This window comes from Eleutherodactylus coqui, chromosome 5, assembly GCF_035609145.1.
Source record: "Eleutherodactylus coqui strain aEleCoq1 chromosome 5, aEleCoq1.hap1, whole genome shotgun sequence".
Lineage (NCBI taxonomy): Eukaryota > Metazoa > Chordata > Amphibia > Anura > Eleutherodactylidae > Eleutherodactylus > Eleutherodactylus coqui.
In genome coordinates, this window is record NC_089841.1 from 204,744,709 (window position 1) to 204,766,602 (window position 21,894).

A 21,894-nucleotide genomic window follows, 5' to 3' on the forward strand; every position below is an offset into this window, starting at 1 on the left:
GCTGAGAGCTGGCAGACCAGTAGCTGCGGAGACGTAGGTTAGGTGAGTATGGCCTTTGTTATGTCTCTATATTACAAGGTGTCTCAAAAGTGTGGAAGCCCTCCAACCCCCCCAACCCCCGTAAAGAATTAAAAAGGTTTGGCAGATGGTGACCCAATTTGGCATACAAGCTTCCGGAGAAGGGGGAGACTTATTAGAATGCCATTTTGAATGCCACCATCTTGGATTCAACTCTAATTTAATCCGTGGGAAGGTAGGTGTGTAATATATCAAACTGGCGGAGAATTTTACCAGACAAACAGTACTGTGCTCCATTTTAACATAACTCTATTCATTCTCATGTTAATAACACTGTGATTTTTCTTCATTACAGGCAGTGTGAATGATGTGTTATCTCAAGCATAATGTGTTGAGATCATTCTTATATCAGCACACATGTCATCATAGAAGATTTCAATCAACACCATCCAATCAGACCTCCCATTACCAAAGTTCTTCATCAATAATGATTTTTGGTCATCCATATTTTGGTTTATCAGCGACAAAAACTGTTTATTGGAATTTGAAAAGAAGTTTCATGGCCACTGCCATGGCCAATGGGTGTTTGGGTAATGGAGGGGGAAGGGGAGGTTTAGGTTGGGTGGTGTTAATTGAAATCTATGGCGATGATGTGTGCTTCGTTCACCGGATAAAAGTATGATCTCAACACATTCTGCTTCAGATAATGCCATCACTGTGTTAACATGAGAATGAATAAAGCTATCTTAAAACGGAGCACAGTATTGTTTATCTGGTGAAATTCTCTGCCAGTTTGATAGATCACACACCTACCTTCCCACTGGTGGGGTTGAACCCAAGATGGTGGCATTCAAAATGGCTGTCCTGTTGATTACATGACCATACAGGTGACCCCCTTTCCCCGCAGCTTGTATGCAAAATTGCATCACTGTCTGCCAGACTGTTTTCATTCTGTATGGGTGTTTCCAGACTTTTGAGACGTTCTGTATATTGGGCAGCTATGTAAAAATGCATATTGCCCCCCCAAACCCTTTAACATATCCTCAGACATATGTTTTATTTCTCAGTGTCGCTGGTTCAGTAGAGACCAACAAATTCTTAAAGATTAGTACATACATGTAGACAGGACTACTTCCTTGCTTATATACCTCTGGTTTATTTTTCAGACAACGGAAACAGAACCCTGTGAGCAAGATGCTCTTCAGCCGGGACGAACAATTGTAGCAGCTGGCTATGCTTTGTATGGTAGTGCAACTCTTGTGGCGCTCTCTACAGGCCAGGGAGTAGACTGCTTTATGTTAGATCCTGTAAGTATGGCAAAATGCTTTCTTATGCACAGGACTAAGTGATGATGAAATGTGTTTGATCATGAATACACTAATTGCACTACCTTCATCCATAAAGCTCTCCACAGCCCCACCCTACATTGCCTCCCTCATCTCAATCCATCACCCAGCCCAGGCTCTCTGCTCTGCTAATGAAACCAGACTGAGCGCCCCTTTAATTCGAACTTCTCATTCTCACCTCCAAGACTTCTCCAGGGCAGCACCAGTCCTCTGGAACGCAGTACCAAAGTCTATCCATCAATCCAGGACTCGCAGAACTTCAGGCGTGCTCTAAAAACGCACCTCTTCAGGGAGGCATACCGCATTCCCTAAACAAACCCCTCTGTACGCCGCATGATAACATGCTCCCTGACCTACTGACTGCAATCCCTGCTAGCCACCATCAACTGCCCCTGCAGTCATAATGATTCTGCCATCACATGGCTAAACGTCTGACCATTGTCTATGTGTATATCACCCCTCACTCTCCACCTCGCTATACTGTGCACATCTCCAGCCCCTTTACCTTCTGTATCCCCCCATTACTTGTAGTATGTAAGCTCGTTGGAGTAGGACCCTCACCCCTATTGTTTCCATCAACTGATTACTATGTAACCGCGGTTCTGTAATTTTTGTACTTTTGTCTTTCTGTATTCCCTCTGTCTATGTAAGCGCTGCGGAATATGTTTGCGCTATACAAATAAAGATTATTATTATTTCATTGCAGGCTCTGGGGGAATTTGTTTTGGTTGACAAAAATGTTAGAATCAAGAAGAAAGGAAAAATTTACAGTCTGAATGAGGGATATGCAAAATACTTCGATCCCGCAATAACAGAGTATTTACAAAACAAGAAGTTTCCTCCAGTAAGTAGATGTTCCTCCTTCATATATTTTGTAGTACTAACACAATGTGACAAAGTGCTAGTAGCTATATTGTTACTACACTGTACAAACACATTAGTTAGACCTGCAGGCGTACACATAAGGGCTTCTTCCCACAAGTGTGTTTGTGCAGGTATGTGTGCATGCAAAATCAGCACGCGCTAAACACAGAGAATAGAGCCCAGTGACTGCAGTGAGATCGTTCTCAGAAGGGAGTATTGTGCGCAAAAAATTGGGTTATTTTCCTGTGTTTTGCGCAGCAAAAGTGCCGTAGAAGTCTATGACAGGTGTGAAAATACGCAAGGGGTGGGGTTTAACACTGCACAAAACGCAGGAAAAAGGAGACCGATGGACCTTTTTAGGCTTAAATAACCATTAAATTCCATAGCAGAGTGTGTCACGCACGCGTTTGAACTGCCGCTATGCATGCAAAAATTACAGTAATATACGCAGACAATGTGCCACGCACTGATTATGGTCCTCTTCAAACCTCGTTCAGGTGCGAATACGCTGTGGTGAGTGTATTTGCGCATACGCTCCTGTGAAGCAGTCCTAAAAGTGAATCTCAATGAGGGCTCATTCACATGGGCGTATGCAGTTTGAGTCTGTAAAATAAGCATAGCCTTCACAGACTGAGAGCTTATTCACGCTGTTTTCACGGCCGGCCTATATACGCTACCATCTGAGCTGTCTTCCCCCTTCCCTCCCCGGCTCTCTGCCTCTCTGCTCCGCTCCGGCTGTTTGCAATGGGAGGGGGCGGGTCTGGAGCTAATCTCCCGCCCCTTGTCTGCAGCCAGCAATGGTAGGGGCGGAAAAGGGCGGAGCTTTTCTCCGCCCCCATCCCGTCCCCTCCATTGCAAATAGCCGGAGGGGAGGAGAGAGGCAGAGAGCCGACGAGGGGGAGGGAATGGGGAAGACAGCTCAGATGGTAGTGTATATAGGTCAGCCATGAAAACAGCGGCCGATATACGCTCATGTAAATAAGCCCTGAAACTGTGCGTATTCGCTGCGTATTTGGACATTTTTAGTCAAGCACATATTCATTACGTTTTTCAGGCAAGCAATAAAAAGGAAGGCTCCATTGATTTTTGATTTCTCTTGTCTTCATGTGTATTTACTGCGTATTTCCGTAATCCCATTGACATTAATGGGCAATTTCGATCAGTAATATGGACCCAAATAGGACTAGCTGCGATTTTTTATTTATTTATTTTTTTTAAAGATGTGCATGAAAAATGCATACCTGAATACCCCACTGCAAAGCAATGCTTTTACGTTCTCTCTATTATGTGGGGAATCGCAGTACAAATATGCCCATTTGAATGAGTCCTTATTCATTGCTTAGTTCCTCCAGGTTGCTCTCCTTGGCCCCCGGATGCTTTTCCATGTGGTTGATCATACTTATGTTCCTTTTCCCCGTTGCTGCCTGCATGTATGTTCTGTTAATCCTCTTTGCTTTGTGCTATCTAGTAATGCTGAAGTACTAAGGTGAAGCAAGTGGATAGGTGAAATCCCTACTGGAGGTTTATCTCTATTATGTCACATAGGGAACCCCAGGCTCTCTGCCAGACTCATGCCTGCAGCACATTCCTCAAAGTGAAAGTTATGGGACGATGGAAGTCAATGCTCCTCATGGTCACAGCTAGAAACTGAAAGCATGAATCTAAAGTGTTCCTCCGCTCCAGAGATATTCAAGATCGTATATTATATACAAATTGATCTTCACTTCCTTACTGTAGTCCTTTGATAAATTGCTTCTATTATAAACCCGTTCCTTGCAGTCGCCCCAGTTGACAGATTATATTACACCATTTTGATGGTCTCTAGTATATCTATAACCGCAGACTGCAGACCGGCATAAAACACTTTATCTGGTTGATCAGCTGATTTGTTAAGAGACTTTTACATGAGTAAATGAATGTTTGTTGAAGCCGTCGTTCACCCGGTCATCTGCCTATGTAACGGCGGCCACACACGGGCGCATTTGTGTCCGCAAAATCTGTGCCCCAAATGTGCAACAAATAGAGACAATTAATTTTAATGGGTTCCTTCAAATGTGTTTTCTTTCTGCACTCTCTTGCACTGCTGGGACCGCTCACATTGGCGCGGTCCCAGCAGAGCCATGTTTGAGTAAGCTGGTCAGCTAACTTAGTAAGTGGGGCAGCTGACTTAGTGGGCCCAAGTGTTATCAATTAGCCCTGCGAAATTGTGCAATTTTGGGCATTTGGTGGCCTTCGGTGCGCAATTGTACACCAAAATAGAGCATGTTGCGTTTTTTTCCCTGCACTTGAAGTGTACGTTGAAAAAAAGCACATGTGAAGGAACCCATTGAAATCATTGTGCAGATTTTGCAAATTCGCTCGTGTGTAGCTGCCCTTAAGGTGTCACAAAAAATCATCAATGTCAGCAGCACATCTCTCTATATAAATGATCAAATTGTATGCAAGATGAACAATCGTCCAGCCATCTTTAGAGTGATAATTAATCATTGCTTGTAAATGTGTGCCCATCGTGCCCTTACCATGCACTTTTCGTCCATCGCTGAGTTCAGCTCAGCTTAAAATCCGTTGTCTCTGATAAGACAGACTGAGTTCTCTGCGGGCAGCGCTGATAACACTCTTTCAACTGCTGTCCAGCTGGAGAACAATAGCGATATATTTGGAGAACAGACCACCCGCTGTTCTCTAAAGACACGCAAATGAAGCTAGTTAGGTTCTAATGGGCTGATTAGCTAGTAGCTAATGCAAAATGATCGCTCAAAACTGTCAGTTTCTGACTAATTTTGAGCGATCATCTGTATGTGTAAATGGGGCTTTAGTGTAAAGAATACCATTATTCTAATTAAGGACTCATTAATCATTGAAATCAGTAATATACAGTAGCTGGTTCCTAGAACATGCTATATACTGTAAATGGGATACAGAAATGTGACACTTGTGGCAAAATATAGGTTAATAAAACTAGTAATGGTATATGAGAGGTAACAAAATCTGATATGAATACTTTAAACTGTACAATATAGTGAGAAACCTCAAGGTCATGTTCACACTTGGCAGTTGTGGTGCGGCAGATTATCCTTGGTACCATCTGTAGGAAACAATAGAGTAAACCAGACCATCATGCCATAGTGGCTGCTATATTTAATGATGGCACGCTGAGTCCACAATGATGACTTTCCCCAGAGTGAAGGAGAACGACGAGTGGATAACCTGTTCCCTCTCTTGTTCAGGATGGCAGCGCCCCGTACAGCTCCAGGTACGTTGGCTCGATGGTTGCTGATGTTCACAGAACGCTCGTATATGGTGGAATTTTCATGTATCCAGCAAATGAGAAGAGCCCAAAAGGAAAGGTAAGTAATGACATTTAGGCCAGATTAGTTTAAAATGTAACTGTTGTCTCATTTTAATTTTTTTAACGCACACAAAACAGGCGATTCTAGGAATTTCTTAAAATTATATTTAATCAGTCTGTTCTGTGCGCTTTTAGTAGAAAAGCCCTTTGCAATGCAGCCCCTATCGCTATACAGCTGCAGCTATGAGGAGTGCTGGTAGGAAAGATCCGTACATAGCTGAATAGTGACTGGGAGTAGGGGCGGCCTGCTACCCCGCGCCTGCACTGTCATCTTTATGGCTGGATTCACATGAGCGTATTTCTACTTCAGGCATTGCATATTAGCAAGCACAAACCGTGCAGCGCTTTTTCTTCTGGTATTTTGTGCTGGATCTCTGGCCGGATGTTCCAATGTAGATGTAAAGGCAGGCTGACTATATTCCAAAAATACCTAGAATTGCCTGTTCTGTACATTTAGTTATAGACAACGAAACTGATCGGCCTCTGGGTGGGCATAACTTGTTAATGCTAGAGATTTAGCTATATGGTGTACAGAAGTAGCAGTCACACATAGGTCCTTATTAGAGATGAGCGAGCGTACTCGGAAAAGGACTACTCGCTCGAGTAATTTGCTTTATCCGAGTATCGCTGTGCTCGTCCCTGAAGATTCGGGTGCCGGCATGGAGCGGGGAGCCTCAGGGGAGAGCGGGGAGGAACGGAGGTAAGATCTTTCTCTCCCTCTCTCCCGCCCGCTCTCCCCTGCTCCCCGCTGCGACTCACCTGTCAGCCGCAGCGGCACCCGAATCTTCAGGGACGAGCACAGCGATACTCGGATAAAGCAAATTACTCGAGCGAGTACTGCTTTTCCGAGTACGCTCGCTCATCTCTAGTCCTTATGTGAGAGGGGGATCTCTGCTAGATAGGAGCAGATATTAATGAAAGTGACAATGATGTTATGCAATAAGAATGAATACTTCACCTGTACGAGTATATCATGTATAGATCTTACACAAGTCATTGGACACACTGATATGTTTATGGAGGTTCTGGCCATGCTTCTGCTTGATTCTCATCTCTGTCTGTATTATGTTGATAGGGCTTGTGCACATTAGCACCATGCAGCCTCAATACACTGCTGTACAGGCTCTGTGTATATAGAGATATTGTCTCCTAGTGGCAAAGCAGTTCTCTCTTCAATTCGTACAGATATAAACGCGATATATTCATATGAAGTTAGCGGCATGCAGAAGTACGGTAGAGCCTCATGTTTCTCTATAGCAGCTCTGTTAGGCCGGTTTCACATCTGCATCAAAGGTTTCATCACAGATTTGGCTCAAAATACTGGAAGAAAAAATATTGCATGCAGCTAGTTAGAAAAAGGATGGATCCCATTATAGTCAATGGGCTTCCTCTGGCGCTGTTTGGTTCTGTCCTGAGACGGAACCGTCCAGCTGTGGGGATTCCCCTTTCCTGCTCCCCGAACAGAACAAGAAAGCGGAATCCCGAGCGCAGATATGAAACCATCCTTACAGCTATGTGCAAATAAAGCAGTAATATGACCATGTGCGTGAGCCCTAAAGCTAAATTCCCGCAAGACGGGTTTGTTGTGAAATGTTTGGGAACTACTTCATTCATCTGAATGAGACTTGCATGCTGCAGAAAAGACTCAATTCAAATGAATGGTACCGATTTGCAGTTACAGACAACAAATCTGCTATATCTCATGTTTTCAGGATATCCTATGGTGAGAACACCTGTGGCAATGTCTGCGGCACCGACAATAATTACATCACCTGTGCAACACTGAGGAAATCCTGAAAACATGACCTGTTGTGCACCCCTGGCCTGTATGATCACTAACCAGATCTGACACCTTCAGGGTTGATCAAGCTGGGATCTCCCTTTGTAGTGGTGATCGGCAGCTCTAACACAATCACCAGGGCTTGCACTGCTATAGAGACAGCCTGAGATTTAAAGGGGTGGTCTCGCGAAACAAAGTGGGGTTATACACTTCCGTATGGCCATATTAATGCACTTTGTAATGTACATCGTGCATTAAATATGAGCCATACAGAAGTTATTCACTTACCTGCTCCGTTGCTAGCGTCCTCGTCTCCATGGTTCCGTCTAAATTCGCTGGCAGCTTGCTTTTTTAGACGCGCTTGCGCAGTCCGGTCTTCTCCTTTCAGCACGAGCCGCTTCAGTGTGCTCCCCGCTACAGCTCTTCTGCGCATGCGCAGATGAGCTGTCACTGCTCGGGAGCGCGCTGGAGCGGCCATTCTGTACCATCCTCTGTTAGAGGAAGGTGCAGAGCTGCCCAGCTGTCCGGAGAAGCCGTCCAGCTGTCCTGCCGTCCAGGTAAGTGATGGGCCGGGGGGGCTGCCGCTGCGCTGGGGGGGCTGTCGTCGCTGTCGCTGCGCCGGGGGGGGCTGTCGCTAGGCCGGGGGGGCTGCCGCTGCGATGGGGGGGCTGCCGCTGCGATGGGGGGGCTGTCGCTGCGATGGGGGGGCTGTCGCTAGGCCGGGGGAACTAGCGCTAGGCCGGGGGGGGCTGTCGCTGCGATGGGGGGGCTGTCGCTGGGCCCGGGGGGCTGCCGCTGCGATGGGGGGGCTGTCGCTAGGCCGGGGGAACTAGCGCTAGGCCGGGGGGGGCTGTCGCTGCGATGGGGGGGCTGTCGCTAGGCCGGGGGGGCTGTCGCTGCGATGGGGGGGCTGTCGCTAGGCCGGGGGGGCTGCCGCTGCGATGGGGGGGCTGTCGCTAGGCCGGGGGAACTAGCGCTAGGCCGGGGGGGGCTGCCGCTGCGATGGGGGGGGCTGTCGCTAGGCCGGGGGAACTAGCGCTAGGCCGGGGGAACTAGCGCTAGGCCGGGGGGGGCTGTCGCTAGGCCGGGGGGGCTGTCGCTGCGATGGGGGGGCTGTCGCTAGGCCGGGGGAACTAGCGCTGGGCTCCGGGGCCTTCACCTGGGCTCCGGAACCTAGCGCTGGGCTCCGGGGCCTTCACCTGGGCTGAGGGTCTAGCGCTGGGGAGCCGGGGGCTAGCGCCGGTTACCTGCTGCCTGGCGGTGGGTGACTGGTCGGCGGCTGCGGGGCGTCTGGTCGGCGGCTGCGGGGCGTCCGGTTGCCATGGAGATTACAAGCATTTGAATTCCCCGCCTCCAGAGATGACGTCATCAACAGAATCACGTGACTGGCGTCTCGGGAGCGCGCACGTCGGGCTGAAGCAAGGGCTGTACACTTTGGGAGAAGAACCGGCGGCCATCTTTGGAAAAGTTTTTAAAAGTTGCTGAAACGCTGGAACAGTGAGTAGAAACCGGCTTTAAAAGTCATTTAAACGGGTGCTTAGTTTTGTATGCTGAATAAGGGGGACTGGGCAAAGAAAAAAACTCACTGCTTCCTCGAGACATCTCCTTTAAAGGGGTTGTCTCGCGAAAGCAAGTGGGGTTAAGCACTTCTGTATGGCCATATTAATGCACTTTGTAATGTACATCGTGCATTAAATATGAGCCATACAGAAGTTATTCACTTACCCACTCCGTTGCTAGCGTCCCCGTCTCCATGGCTCCGTCTAATTTCGGTGTCTTCTGGCTTCTTTAGACGCGCTTGCGCAGTCCGGTCTTCTGCTGTGTGCTCGCACCGGAGAGCTGGTCTGCGCGTCGTCATCGTAGCTCCGCCCCGTCACGTGGTGCCGATCAGCCAATTAGGTGGCTGTATCGGCAGTGGAACGCAAAGAAGGAGAAGACAATCCATGATGCACCATGGGAGAAGACCCGCGGTGCACCATGGGAGAAAACCGCGGTGCATCATTGGGAAAGGACCGGCGGCCATCTTTAAAAGAAGAAAAGAAGATGCTGCGCGAACGGGGATGCAGGTAAGTGATTTAAAAAAAAAAAAAAAAAACGGAATTGATTTTAACAGGGCAGAATGCGGGGGTAAGTTAAAAAAAAATTGGGATTTCGCCGCGGGACAACCCCTTTAATGACGGAAGGGCAGATTCAGACATGGCAGATTTGTTACAGAAATTTCTGCAATTGGCCATTTGTCTCATTGAGGCTTGGAGAACTTCATGTTCTTGCTGCAGAAATAGTCGCATTCTCATGTACAAAATTGATTTTCCGTTCTTTATGGAAATTAAAATACAATGAAACCATAATAAGATCATTTTGATTGAAGACACAAACATTCTACTGTGTCTTGTATTGTTCTGTATGGTTACCTATGATGTTTCTGCAAGTATTGAGCTTTGTCACTCTGCGATGGATACAAAATGTGGCAACACGTTGTATTATAAAATTAACCGAGTCAGGGGAAAAGTTACTTTACTTGCACATTAGGTCTCAACCTGATCATGAGTCAGTCATTTTGGTCATCCACCCCAAAACAGCTGACAACCACTGATAAGTGTCAGACATAAGGAAAAGCATCACCACGTGAGAGCATAAAATAGTAAGTCCTCGCTGCGGTCAGGGACATGTTCTCACTCAATCTGTATTTGTGTATAGAAAAAGTGGAACAAAGCCGAGTCTTTACTCATCATCATTGAACATGCAGGGTGCCCATCCTGCATAATCTATGAATCTACATGTATGAATAATGAAACTATGAGTTATGCATCATCATATTTCCTCTTACCTCGTGACAAGACAGGACTAAACAAAATCAACTTAGTGACTGAGCAATAATACCACCCATAGTCCTAATGCAATGGTGGATGCCATATTGTCCATACAGGTATGTCAGCCAAGGAGACCATACATCACCTCTTCCCTGCAACAATCCATACGAAACAAATGACTTGCCTGTAATAGGCCGCTTACTTGTCACTTGTGCTGCTCTCTCTAGTTAAACGTTAGTAACAGACCATTCCCGTTGGCCAATCCATGAAGTCTAAAGACCGCAGGCACCTGTTTGGGAATTATTGTTCCTTGAAGCAAGGCCACCTCTAGTCATGGCTCTCCTGTGCCTATAAGGAACTCTGGCCCCGATTCTTATTGATTTACTTCTATTATTTGCTGCATGTATTTAGTGTGGACTCATCTGGATTCTGTCTTTGTGTTAGGTGGGACTGTTCTAAACATATATAAAAAAGAAAAACCCTTCTGCAAACTGTCCCACTCTTTGAGGGACAGACCCTACTTTTGATCCAAGTCCCGCTTTGCCCTTTCAGTGTCCCTCATTTTGACCTGCTAAATAGATCAACATTAATAAACTTACCATATCGTTCATAACAGTATCTGAGACCCCACTTTGCACATCATTGCATCATATGGTCCCATTTGGATCTAAAAATGTTTTATATTCCGGGGGTTTTCTTTTTGCTAATGTTTAGATTGAAACTATTAACGCTTATAGAGATGTACAGGATCTTTCACAAAATGAACCATATGTGTCCCTCTTTGACCAACCAAAAAGTTGGGCGGTATGCCTTTTGGCACGTGTGCCCATTAAACTCAATGGATACATTGGCATATACGTTGGGATAAACTGCGTTTGTTTTTTTGCATATTTGTGGTGTGATAGTATTTTAAAAAACATTGAAACAAGATAATCTCCACGTAATCTCCCACTATATAATTACCTGTGCATGACGGCACCTCAAGCTGCCGGCTGATCACCGGACTAACTTTTCTTCTACTTGAAAAGTACAGTGTTTTTGTTTTTTTGTTGTTTTTTTTTTATTATTCCAAGCTACTTCTAAGAAAAGTTAGTTGTTTTCCTTCATCGTAAGCTTCCCTTCCTTGACTGCTCTGTCACAAAATGTTCCTATTTACTGAACTCAGACAGCAGGGTTCACCTGAGGCACCTGACTTGGCACACACCGGACCTGTTGCTGCAGAATGGGAGATCTGCCTCCTGTCCCTATTCCTCGCCCTTCCCCCAATTAGTGTCACACGACAAGTGTTTTCTCTGTCATTTGTAATACAGGCTTTTCCACAGGGGAAGTCTCTGAGCTCCACTTTCATATTTAGTTTATGAGCACTTTTCCAAAGTTACTTTATTCTGCATCTACACTGAAAATAACTTTAGAGCCATAAAGTATGTGAACCCTGTCAGTATCCATACCTACTTAGTTAAGGCACCCAGTGTGAAGAAGTGGCATTAATCAAATCAAGAAGCATGAAATAACCGTATGTTAAGGCGGGTTCGCTTGAGCGTAAGTGCATTTACACACGGGTTTTCACGGTGTATTTGCGTGATGGGTGTTGCATTTTTGAGTGTGTCAAAAAAAAAAAATGTGCAAGCATGTTTCCATTGATTTCTAAAGGGCAACTGAGTTCAATTAGTTTAATATGTGCTATGTCTGTGCGCAAAATGCACAAAAATTAAACGTCCTGCGAAAATGCGAATAGGATAACGCTAGTTTGATCGGCTCCCAGTATGAAGCACTGGCATAATTGAAATCACCAGTGGGTTACAAACAATTTTAGGGCACTTGTGATACCAAGGGCTTCATACATGATACACAAAACAATACTGTCACATCATACCTTCTCCACTACAACCAGATGATAAAAGGGATCAGCAATGGGGTGTGATGCCAGAAGGGCAAATTAAATTAGGGTAATGAAAATTCCAGAGGGGAGGGTTTAATGACAGCTGATGTGCCGAGAACATATTGTCCCATTATATGCTTAATGTTACTTAACAGTTTGCTTAAAGGGAACCTGTCACCTTCTTAAAGCACCATAAACTAACTTATCCTGCTGTTAGGGGACGCTTCCTGGTTCCCTCTTACTCCACTTTTTAAAAGTATCTAGGAAAGGGGGTAAGGATTGCTGCAAAGCCAGATTTTAGATACGGTACATTTATGACATACGCATTTTTAAAAAGTCGCTAAATTTGTAGCAACCTTACTCCAGTTGCAGATAATGTGCAAAGTGACTCTACAACTCACTACATATTTAACCCCTTAATGATGCAACCTTTTTTTTCTACATTTTTGTTTTTCCCTCCCTACTTGAAAAAAAAATCATGACACTATTTAATGTGCCATATAATGTACTGAAAAACTTTTAAAAAATTCTAAGTGGAGTGATATGGAAAAACAAATGCAATTCTGTGATCCTTGTGGGGATCTTGTTTTTATGGCATACACACTGTGGCAAAAATTACATTATAATTAGAGATGAGCGAGTACCAAAATGCTCGGGTGCTCGTTATTTGAGTCAAACTTTTCGTAATATTTGAGAGCTCTATTCGAGTAACGAGCCCCATTGATGTCTCTCTCCCTCCAATTCAAAACCTGTAACAGGGCCCCCAACTATAATGCTTTATTCATAGTACTGGGCTCCCTATACAGAGAAGAGAGGCCTTATGGGCCCCCTAAGGCTCCTGGGCCCGGGTGCAACCGCATCCCCTATAGTTACGCCAGTGATGGCATCCCTAATAGCCTTCAGAAAGCCCCAGCCTGCCATGGCACCCAAACAGTACTATACAATCTCATACTGCAGGGGATGGCCTTTGAGACCCCCAAACATTGATAGGGGCATGTAAATGCCACTGTAAGTATTAATAGAATCATTTAAAGGGTTAATATATGTGATCAGTGTTCACGCTGATTGCAACTGTTGCAGGTGAGTGTTAACTGTCAAAGACAGCCAGCATCCGTCGTGTATGGAACAGGATTGGCATATAAGCTCCGCATGCCCAGGACGTAAATGTACGCCCTGGGTGTGAAGGGGTTAAAGGTGCAACTAATTTATCAACATTTTGCAACATATGATAAATTTGTGACATTTTAAAGTAGAGAAGGTAACAAAAGTATGCCAGAAAGGTGACCTAAATGCCCCCCATAGTGGATATATATTGCTGTAACTTTGTGAACACATTACATTACATATCTTGGACTGATTGTGAGTTCTTGCCCATGTTACAGTGCAGCGCTGCTTACAGAAGTCTCCTGCCGGCTACCGGAAGACTGGTGACAGTCACATTCCTAAAAGCTTATCTGTGCTCCCATAATGTAATGTGGTCTGCCTTGCTGCGTTCCTGCAGCTCATTTTTCCTACATGTCATTGCTATACAGAGTTCGGTTTCCCAGCATGCACATAGTCTGTATACTACTTACAGACCCAGCTAATATATAATGCTTAATGACAAACTGTAAATCAAGGTTCAGAAATGAACTATTGGACTTTGTACAATACATGTTAACATACTCTAATAAACAGAGTAGTTTCTGCTGCTGACAAAACTTTGTGAACTTACGCTTAAGGCGTTCCACTGGATCAACTGATGTTTATTAAAAGGACATTTCATTTATATGAATGTTCCTGACCCCAATAAGTATAACTACAAGCTACATGGAAGGTAGGGTGGTAGAAGGTATTACTTACAAACTCCCAAGCACCCGTCTACGTATCTGTCTAGATTAGCTGTTTAAAAATGTGCAATGTGTGAATTTAAAGAAAATGCCATTTCTGGACAAAGTACTGTAACTGCTTCTTTTCTGTGTCCTCCCCAGCTTCGCCTGTTGTATGAATGCAATCCAATGGCCTTTATTGTTGAGCAAGCAGGCGGAATGGCAACTACTGGAAGTCAGCCAGTTCTGGATGTTCAGCCGGAGTCTATCCATCAGAGGGTGCCACTAATTCTTGGCTCTCCAGAGGATGTTCAAGAGTACTTGGCTTGTGTGAAGAAACACCAGAAGAGCAGCTAATTGTGTTTAACTTTTGTTTTTCATTCATGTACCTGTGTTTCTTATGCATAAAGGGAGTTCTGAACAACTTCTCTTGAGTTGTAATTGAGAAACCAGGTGTATAGAGGGTGCAGTAGGATACTTCTCTTCCTCTCCCCCTGCCCCTACTTTCATAACTCCTACAGTCCTGTAGATCTTAGGACTCATTCGCATGACTGTAAATATGCAGCGTCCATTGATTTCCATGGTTTGTTTCACAAATGCGTATTTTTCACGCATCTTTCGGTTGCACGCAGCATGTCCTATCTTGGTATGTATTAAGCACCAAAATTGCCCATGGAAACATTGTATCTCGGTCCGTGAATATGCTGCATATTCACAGACCAAAATACACAATATGGCCGTGTAAATGAGCGCTATAGACAACGATTTGGAGGAGAGGATTAAATCATGCACAAGAAAGGTAATTGTGGGTCAATGATGCCTGGTGACCTGGATATCTGGAATTTCCAGGTCATGGTCAGATGTTCCTCTCCACAAGGTCTTCTTTTCATTTTCACCTAGACATTAGCATTTAATGATGGGAGTATCACTTTAATATCAACTGTACCCGGTGGGACCTACAGATCCTTAGGCCGTCTGTATCTATCCCTATCTTATAATGCTTGTATCACTCATATTTTATAGTTCTACAGATTCATCTTGTCCATGGAATGAAGGCTTCTTCTGGTATTGACAATTGTCTTGGGCTACTGTGAATTTATTCAGCTACACTACTTAAAGAATATGTGACACATAATACAGCACTGAGTGAACCCGTGTCACCAGAATTCATGAAATTAATTAAGTCCATTAAGTCTGCCAGCATCCTGTGACCAACTGTCATGGTGGGTGAATAATGAGGAGTTTTGGGGGTTTTGAAATATATCCAGAGAGCTGTCTCCTGTTTGAAGCACATGGATCACTCAAGCATTAACATTGTGCATTTGCTAGAAAATGGAGAAATCTAAACTTGTGAAAAGTTGCTTTAAATACGGTCCAGCTCTATAGGTCACTTATTTCATATTGAAGGGTTATTGCCAAAATTGACTTTTATAGCCTATCTATATCCATCGCTGAAACTCCCACCAATTCCAAGAACGGGGGTCTCATGTTCCTCCTCTCCTCCTCACTGCATCCACATACAGTGAGGAAGAGATTGGATGGAGTGGCGGTCGAGCATGTACGCCCCATTGGCTATTTCCGTCAGACCCATTGAAATTGAATGGGGCGGCACATATGTAATCGCTGCTCCATTGAATCTCCTCCATACTGCAGGGGGTGCAGTGATCTTGCAATGAGGAGGAGAGGTGAGACATTAGACTTGTGTTCTCAGGATCAGTGGCGATCTCAGCCACAGGAAAACCCCCACGGATCAGACTTTTATCACCTTTTCTAGGCATAGGTGATAAAACTCAGACTTGGAAACAACTCCTTAAAGGATTTGTCTGCTTTGTGCAATCCTTTTATTAGCAGAATAGCAGGTTCCCCTGAAGATAAGTTAATCATAACATATCCTACTGTTAAGACCACTGTCATGGGGGGAGCTGTGGTGACGCAGGACACAAAGTACCAGATGGGGTAACCAAGATGGACAATATTTATTTAGGAACATAAAGCAAGCAGAATGTAATTGTTAAGAAATGAAACTTGTACCTTCAGTTCATGACGTGTTATCAACTGCTACATAATGCCTCCTAAATGATATCATCGCACTCTACTACTAGACATGCAGCATCTTAAAGATACAGCATTTGGAACCCTCTCAAAGTGTCTCTGTTGCCTATTGTTTGCATCCTGCCTCCTTGTAGCACTATCTCAGTTTGTACACTGTGGGCGAATAACAGCAATTTGTTAACCAGTCCAATTTCCTTGGTGCAGCTTCTATCTTCTGCAACAGGGCTGTTGACTATCATATCAGTGTGCATGCCTAGCATTCGTGCTGAGGCTGGCCTAACTTACAGTTCATTGTGTGACGGCTGCAGCCTCCACCAACCACAAGGGATCTACAGCATTGTCTGTGAGTGGGGTGGCAGGAGCGCTCTGGTTGGTTCTGGTCCAGTTTCTGTCTCCCAGGGCATAGTGAATTTGCTCCTCTGCCTAAGGCCTCATGTCCACGGGCGGGTTGGATTCCATGGGTGGGAGCCCGCAGTGGAATCCCACCCTGCCCACAGCAAGAGGACATTACTTACCCATCTGAATCCTCTGCGTGGCTGTGCGGGTCTTCGATCTTCTCCTCTGTGGACGTGGGCACATGCACGGTGAAGTTTTGTGGGCTTTTTTTTTTAGATCTCTTGCTTTCCTGCAGGATCCGTGGCATGTCTGTAGTGACAGCTGCGGATCGGACGGCTTCCATTGACTTCAATGGAAGCCGTTCCTGTGGGATCCGCAGCAAAATGGAACATGCTGTGTTTTTTTTTTTTGGACCAGAGGGTCCACAAAGGAAATCTGCAATGCTCCGTTCTACTGCACCAAAATTTGGTATATATTTTCGTGCAATTTTTGGGCACACTCAGTTCATCTTTGTAGTGCTATTAACCTTTCAGGGAAGTCCCTTACAAAAGAAGCCTTACCCAGTTCTTGCATAGATAGATGGATAGTCCATGCAATGCACACAAGTGCTGGGGTTTCCTGAGCCAGAAAAGCTGTTTACAGCAATTCTTAGACAAAAGATGAGGGTTCTGAATGGTGCCCCCCCCCCCCACCCCCACCCCTACCCCTCCTCTAGTAACTTAGAATTTTCTTATAGTTCATTTGAAAATAGGCTTTCTAAACCAAAGAATCCCTAAAATGCAACAATACTATGGGTTATTTCAAACAATATATCTTTAGGTTTTCAGCAACGATACAATTGTTTCGGAGTGATATAAATCTACTTTATCATTCAGACATGTTATTTATTATATGTGTGGAATCGCAGCAGTAAGTTGTCCCCTTTGTCATACAAGCTTTTCAATTACATGTTTCACAAACAGAAAAAATAGAGAAAACCAACAAGCAGCTCTTAGAGCACTTCATATAGAAAAAAACAAGGGAGGAGTCCTCTGATGATCCTTTCATGCCTGACCGCCCTGTCAGCTGCTGTTAGCTGTAGCTGCACCCACTGGCAGCGCAGCCAAGAATTCTGCATTTCCTGTGTGTAGCAATATGCTGGCATCACACAAAGAGTGTTTATGGGAAGGAAAGTCTTGTCTGTACCAAGAGGGTTAATTGTGTCACATACTAGGAAGAGAAGTGCTGACTCAGTGAGAATATGAAGCAATGTTATCATCACGTATGTATCACGGGTTCAGAACACTTGGCATTGTTAGTAGAGAATAAACTGAGTGGCCAGAATAAAGTATTTCCAGTGTTCTGATTTCTATTGAATATAATTAGGTGTAAATGAATCATATGCAGAACATAACACACTGTGAGAGACATCTGTGATCAGAGGTAGGGCTCCTGCAGGCCTGGGTGTCATTAGCAGACATACGAGGGTATGTTCATACATTGCGGAGAAAAGCTGCGTGAAAATCCATCTTAAAATGCGAATGATAAAGGATCCAAAATGTAATACAGAGATCACTGGGTAAAAGTGCTCACATTTACATTTACTAATCTAATCTAAGCTATGTAATTCCACTGCCGGAGATAGACGAGGGCTTGTACTTCGTCAGCCCCATTGACCACCGCCCCATTATCTGACATCCCTGAGAGAGGGTACAGTGAGCCCATAGTGATAAGGAGAGAGGGACATGGGACCCACTGTTCTTGGGATCAGTGGAGGTCTCATTGGTGAGACCCCTACTGATCAGACTTTTAGCCTCTTTCCTATAGATAGGTGATGAAAGCCTATTGTGGTACAACCCCTTTGAGACCACTTTCATGCACATTTTTTTTTTGACCACTCGAGTAATGTGCCATACCGAGTATACTCGCTCATCTCTACTGACCACTTTTAAAACTGACCAGTGTTGTTTATAGGCATTTTCATACTTCACTATGAACTTTTACATCTGACCACAGTATTCTTGCCCCCAGCAAAATGCTACCAAAAATACTGCAAGAAGCTGCTTGTGATTTCAGCCTAAAAGACAAGAAAAATTAAACAGCAATTGAAAGATAAGCTTATGGAAGAGCTTACTATAATATGGAAGTGTGGCATCAACCTTTGTACCAAGCATTAAAAACAAAAATGAATCCTAAAATAAATATAGTTAAAAAAGATGGTAAATGCCCAAATAAAACGGTCTATGCGATGTTCCCCAGAGTTTACTGTCCAGAAAAATGTAGGTTAGGTTCTGTTTATCACGTTCTAGGTTGCCTGCTTTTTCTAAATATGTACTGGGCATGTAAGGGTGAAACTGTCTGATTTTATGTAATAATTAATGCTTTTGGGTTGCCTGCTCTGTTCTGTCCATATAATACTCATCGGACGCATGAGGGTTATATGTAATCCCGCCTCCTATGACTTTTGAACTAATGAAATTGACAGTTAATTTGCTGTACGAGGGGCTGCTGATAAGTCTTTGGCTTTACCCAGAAAGAAATGAGATAGGAAGATGAAACTTTACATTTATTCCACATACTCTCCACTGATGTCAACACATTTCTTACATCGGTATTCCAAGTTCTGTAAGCCTTGCAAAAAGAAGGATTTCGGTTGTGCCTCAAACCAGTCATCCGTAGGAGCCATGGCATCAGAAATGGTGTGAGATTTGGTACCCTTGAGGTGTTTCTTCAGGTTTGGAAACAGATGATAGTCGGAGGGAGCTAGATCTGGTGAATAAGGTGGGTCAACCAGCTGGAAGCCTAGCTCCACCAGTTTTGCCGTGGTCGCTTGTACAGTGTGAGCGGAGGCGTTGTCCTGCAGGAACAAAATTCCTTTGGACAGCTTGCCGTGCCTTTTGGCCTTCAGAGCTGCCTTCAATTGGTCCAAAAGTTCAATGTAATACCTTGCATTGATGGTGGAACCATTTTGAAGGTAGTCCACTAGCAGCACGCCCTCCTTATCCCAGAACACAGATGCCATCACCTTAGTGGCTGATTTTTGCACCCTGAACTTCTTTGGGCAAGGAGAACCACTGTGCCTCCACTCTTTTGACTGCTCCTTGGTTTCAGGGTCATACAAATAAATCCAGGTCTCATCCATAGTGACCAGCCGATCCAGGAAGTTCTTATCAGTCTGGAAATGCTGACAAATGGACCGGGAAGTTTTCACTTGCATGCTTTTCTGATCTGTGGTCAAACATTTGGGGACCCACTTTGCAGATGGCTTCTCCATGTTCAAATGTTCATGGATAATGACATAAACACGTTCATGAGAAATCCCCATGATGTCTGCTATTTCTTTAGCTGAAATTCGCCAATTCTCCAGTATGAGGTTGTGCAGAGCATTGACGATCTCCGAAACAACAACCACTCTCAGTCGTCCAGGACGTTCCTCATCTTTGGTGCTGAAGTGGCCCATTTTAAATTTGGCAACCCAGTTCTTAACTGTAGAATATGAAGGGCATATGTAGTCTTCAAAGGACCTCTCACATGGGACGGAATTGTGCACAGGATGCAGTGAAGATGCAGATTTTGTCAATTAGCGCAGATTTTGTTGCGAAACGCGTTTTGCAGAACGTCTTGTGTAATTTTTTTGCAGTTTGTTCTGCAGACTTTTATTGCAGTATTATTTGTCCTGCATGTTAGAATTGTACAAGAAGAAATCCCTAATTTTGCAGCAGAAAGCTTTTCCATTGCAGAACTGAATCTTGCGGTTTTGAAGTAAAGGCGCGTGGATTTTAAAAGATGCGGAATTCAAGCCCCATAGGGATAACATTGTGACACAGAAATGTCAATGTGGAGAAATTCCTTCCCATGTGAAAGGTCCCTAATACTTCTGCCTGACGATCCGTCTGAGATTTCAGAGAACTGATATAAAGGCAGCAGTCCTCCACATATATACTAGTGCTGTCGCACTACACTGCAAGGTGAGAAGTATATTCTAGCTCTCCTCTCGAATGATATACAGTGAAGGAAATAAGCATTTGATCCCTTGCTGATTTTGTAATGTCAGAAGGAATTTTGGTCCACTCCTCTTTGCAGATCATCTCTAAACCATTAAGATTTCACGGCTGTCGCTTGACAACTCTGATCTTCAGCTCCCTCTATAGGTTTTCTATGGGATGAAGGTCTGGAGACTGGCTAGGCCACTCCATGACCCTAATGCGCTTCTTTTTGAGCCACTCCTTTGTTGCCTTGGCTGTATGTTTTGGGTCATTGTCATGCTGGAAGACCCAGCCACGACCCATTTTTAATGTCTTGGTGGAGGGAAGGAGGTTGTCACTCAGGATTTTACGGTACATGGCTCCATCCATTCTCCCATTGATGCGGTAAAGTAGTCCTGTGCCCTTAGCAGAGAAACACCCCAAAAACATAATGCTTCCACCTCCATGCTTGACCGTGGGGACGGTGTTCTTTGGGTCATAGGCAGCATTTCCCTTCCTCCAAATACGACGAGTTGAGTTCATGCCAAAGAGCTCAATCTTTGTCTCATCTGACAGCAGAACCTTCTCCCAATCACTCTCAGAATCATTCAAACTTTAGACGGGCTCCACATGTGCCTTCTTGAGCAGGGTGTCCTTGCAGGCATGCAGGATTTTAACCCATTATGGCATAATATGTTACCAATGGTTTTCTTGGTGACTATGGTCCCAGCTGCCTTAAGATCATTAATAATTACCCCCCCCCCCGTGTAGTTTTAGGCTCATCTATCACCTTCCTCATGATCAAGGATACCCCACGAGGTGAGATTTTGCATGGAGCCCCAGATCGGTGCAGGTCTATGATCTTGTCCCTGATTCCTAAAAAGCTCTTTGGTCTTGCCCATGTTGTAGAGGTTAGAGTCTGACTGATTAATTGAGTCTGTGGACAGGAGTCTTTTATACAGGTGACCATTTAAAACAGCTATCTTTAATGCAGGTAACAAGTTTATTAGGAGCGTCTAACTGGTCTGGAGGAGCCGGAACTCTTTATGGTTGGTAGGGGATCAAATAATTATTTCTCTGCGCAAAATGCAAATAAATATATATAATTTAGACAATGTGATTTTCTGGATTTTTTTCTTATATTCTATCTCTCATTGTTAAAATTAACCTACCCTAAAAATTATAGACTGTTCATGTCTTTGACAGTGGGCAAACTTCCAAAATCAGCAAGGGATCAAATACTTTATTCCTTCACTGTAAGGATAATGCACAATCTGTATCCTACTCCCTCTGACATAAATGATAGACATTGTAATTTTTTTAAAATAAATGTAGCTAATTTGGGGGCTTTCTTGATTTCTAACAATCAGCATGTTCTTGGTCTAGTGTTTCTTTGATGCATGTTCATGCATTTGGCATAACTCACTAGGCATAGAAGATACCTTTCCCTTCTTTATTCCACCTTATGGTTGATGTACACATACCAATGTTTGCACCGCACAACAGTATATGTCTTATTTGGCACATTTTAGGTACTCCTCTGGGTTATGCCCCTTTTCATGAGCACTTTTTAAAACAGCCAGAAGTGGATTCAAGAGATAGGGAAAATATAAAGGAAGGACTTCTACTTCTGGGTTCAGAGAGGTCTTTTTGTTATTTAAAAACACATCTAAAAAACACCTTCAGAAACACCAGGAGTTTGAAGAGT

The 21,894-nt window shown here is 44.2% G+C and overlaps 1 protein-coding gene across 1 annotated transcript in view; it reads left to right on the forward strand.

Moving 5' to 3' along the window:
• The window catches only part of LOC136628298 (fructose-1,6-bisphosphatase isozyme 2), a 39,511-nt gene extending 25,233 nt beyond the window's left edge, over window positions 1–14,278 (forward strand). Inside the window, exons 4-7 of the mRNA XM_066604090.1 lie at window positions 1,185–1,325; window positions 2,071–2,208; window positions 5,456–5,575; window positions 14,017–14,278. Coding sequence (XP_066460187.1) covers window positions 1,185–1,325; window positions 2,071–2,208; window positions 5,456–5,575; window positions 14,017–14,211 — 594 coding nt within the window. The 3' untranslated portion in view covers window positions 14,212–14,278. The remainder of the gene's footprint in view (window positions 1–1,184; window positions 1,326–2,070; window positions 2,209–5,455; window positions 5,576–14,016) is intronic.
• The last annotated feature ends 7,616 nt before the right edge of the window (window positions 14,279–21,894 follow it).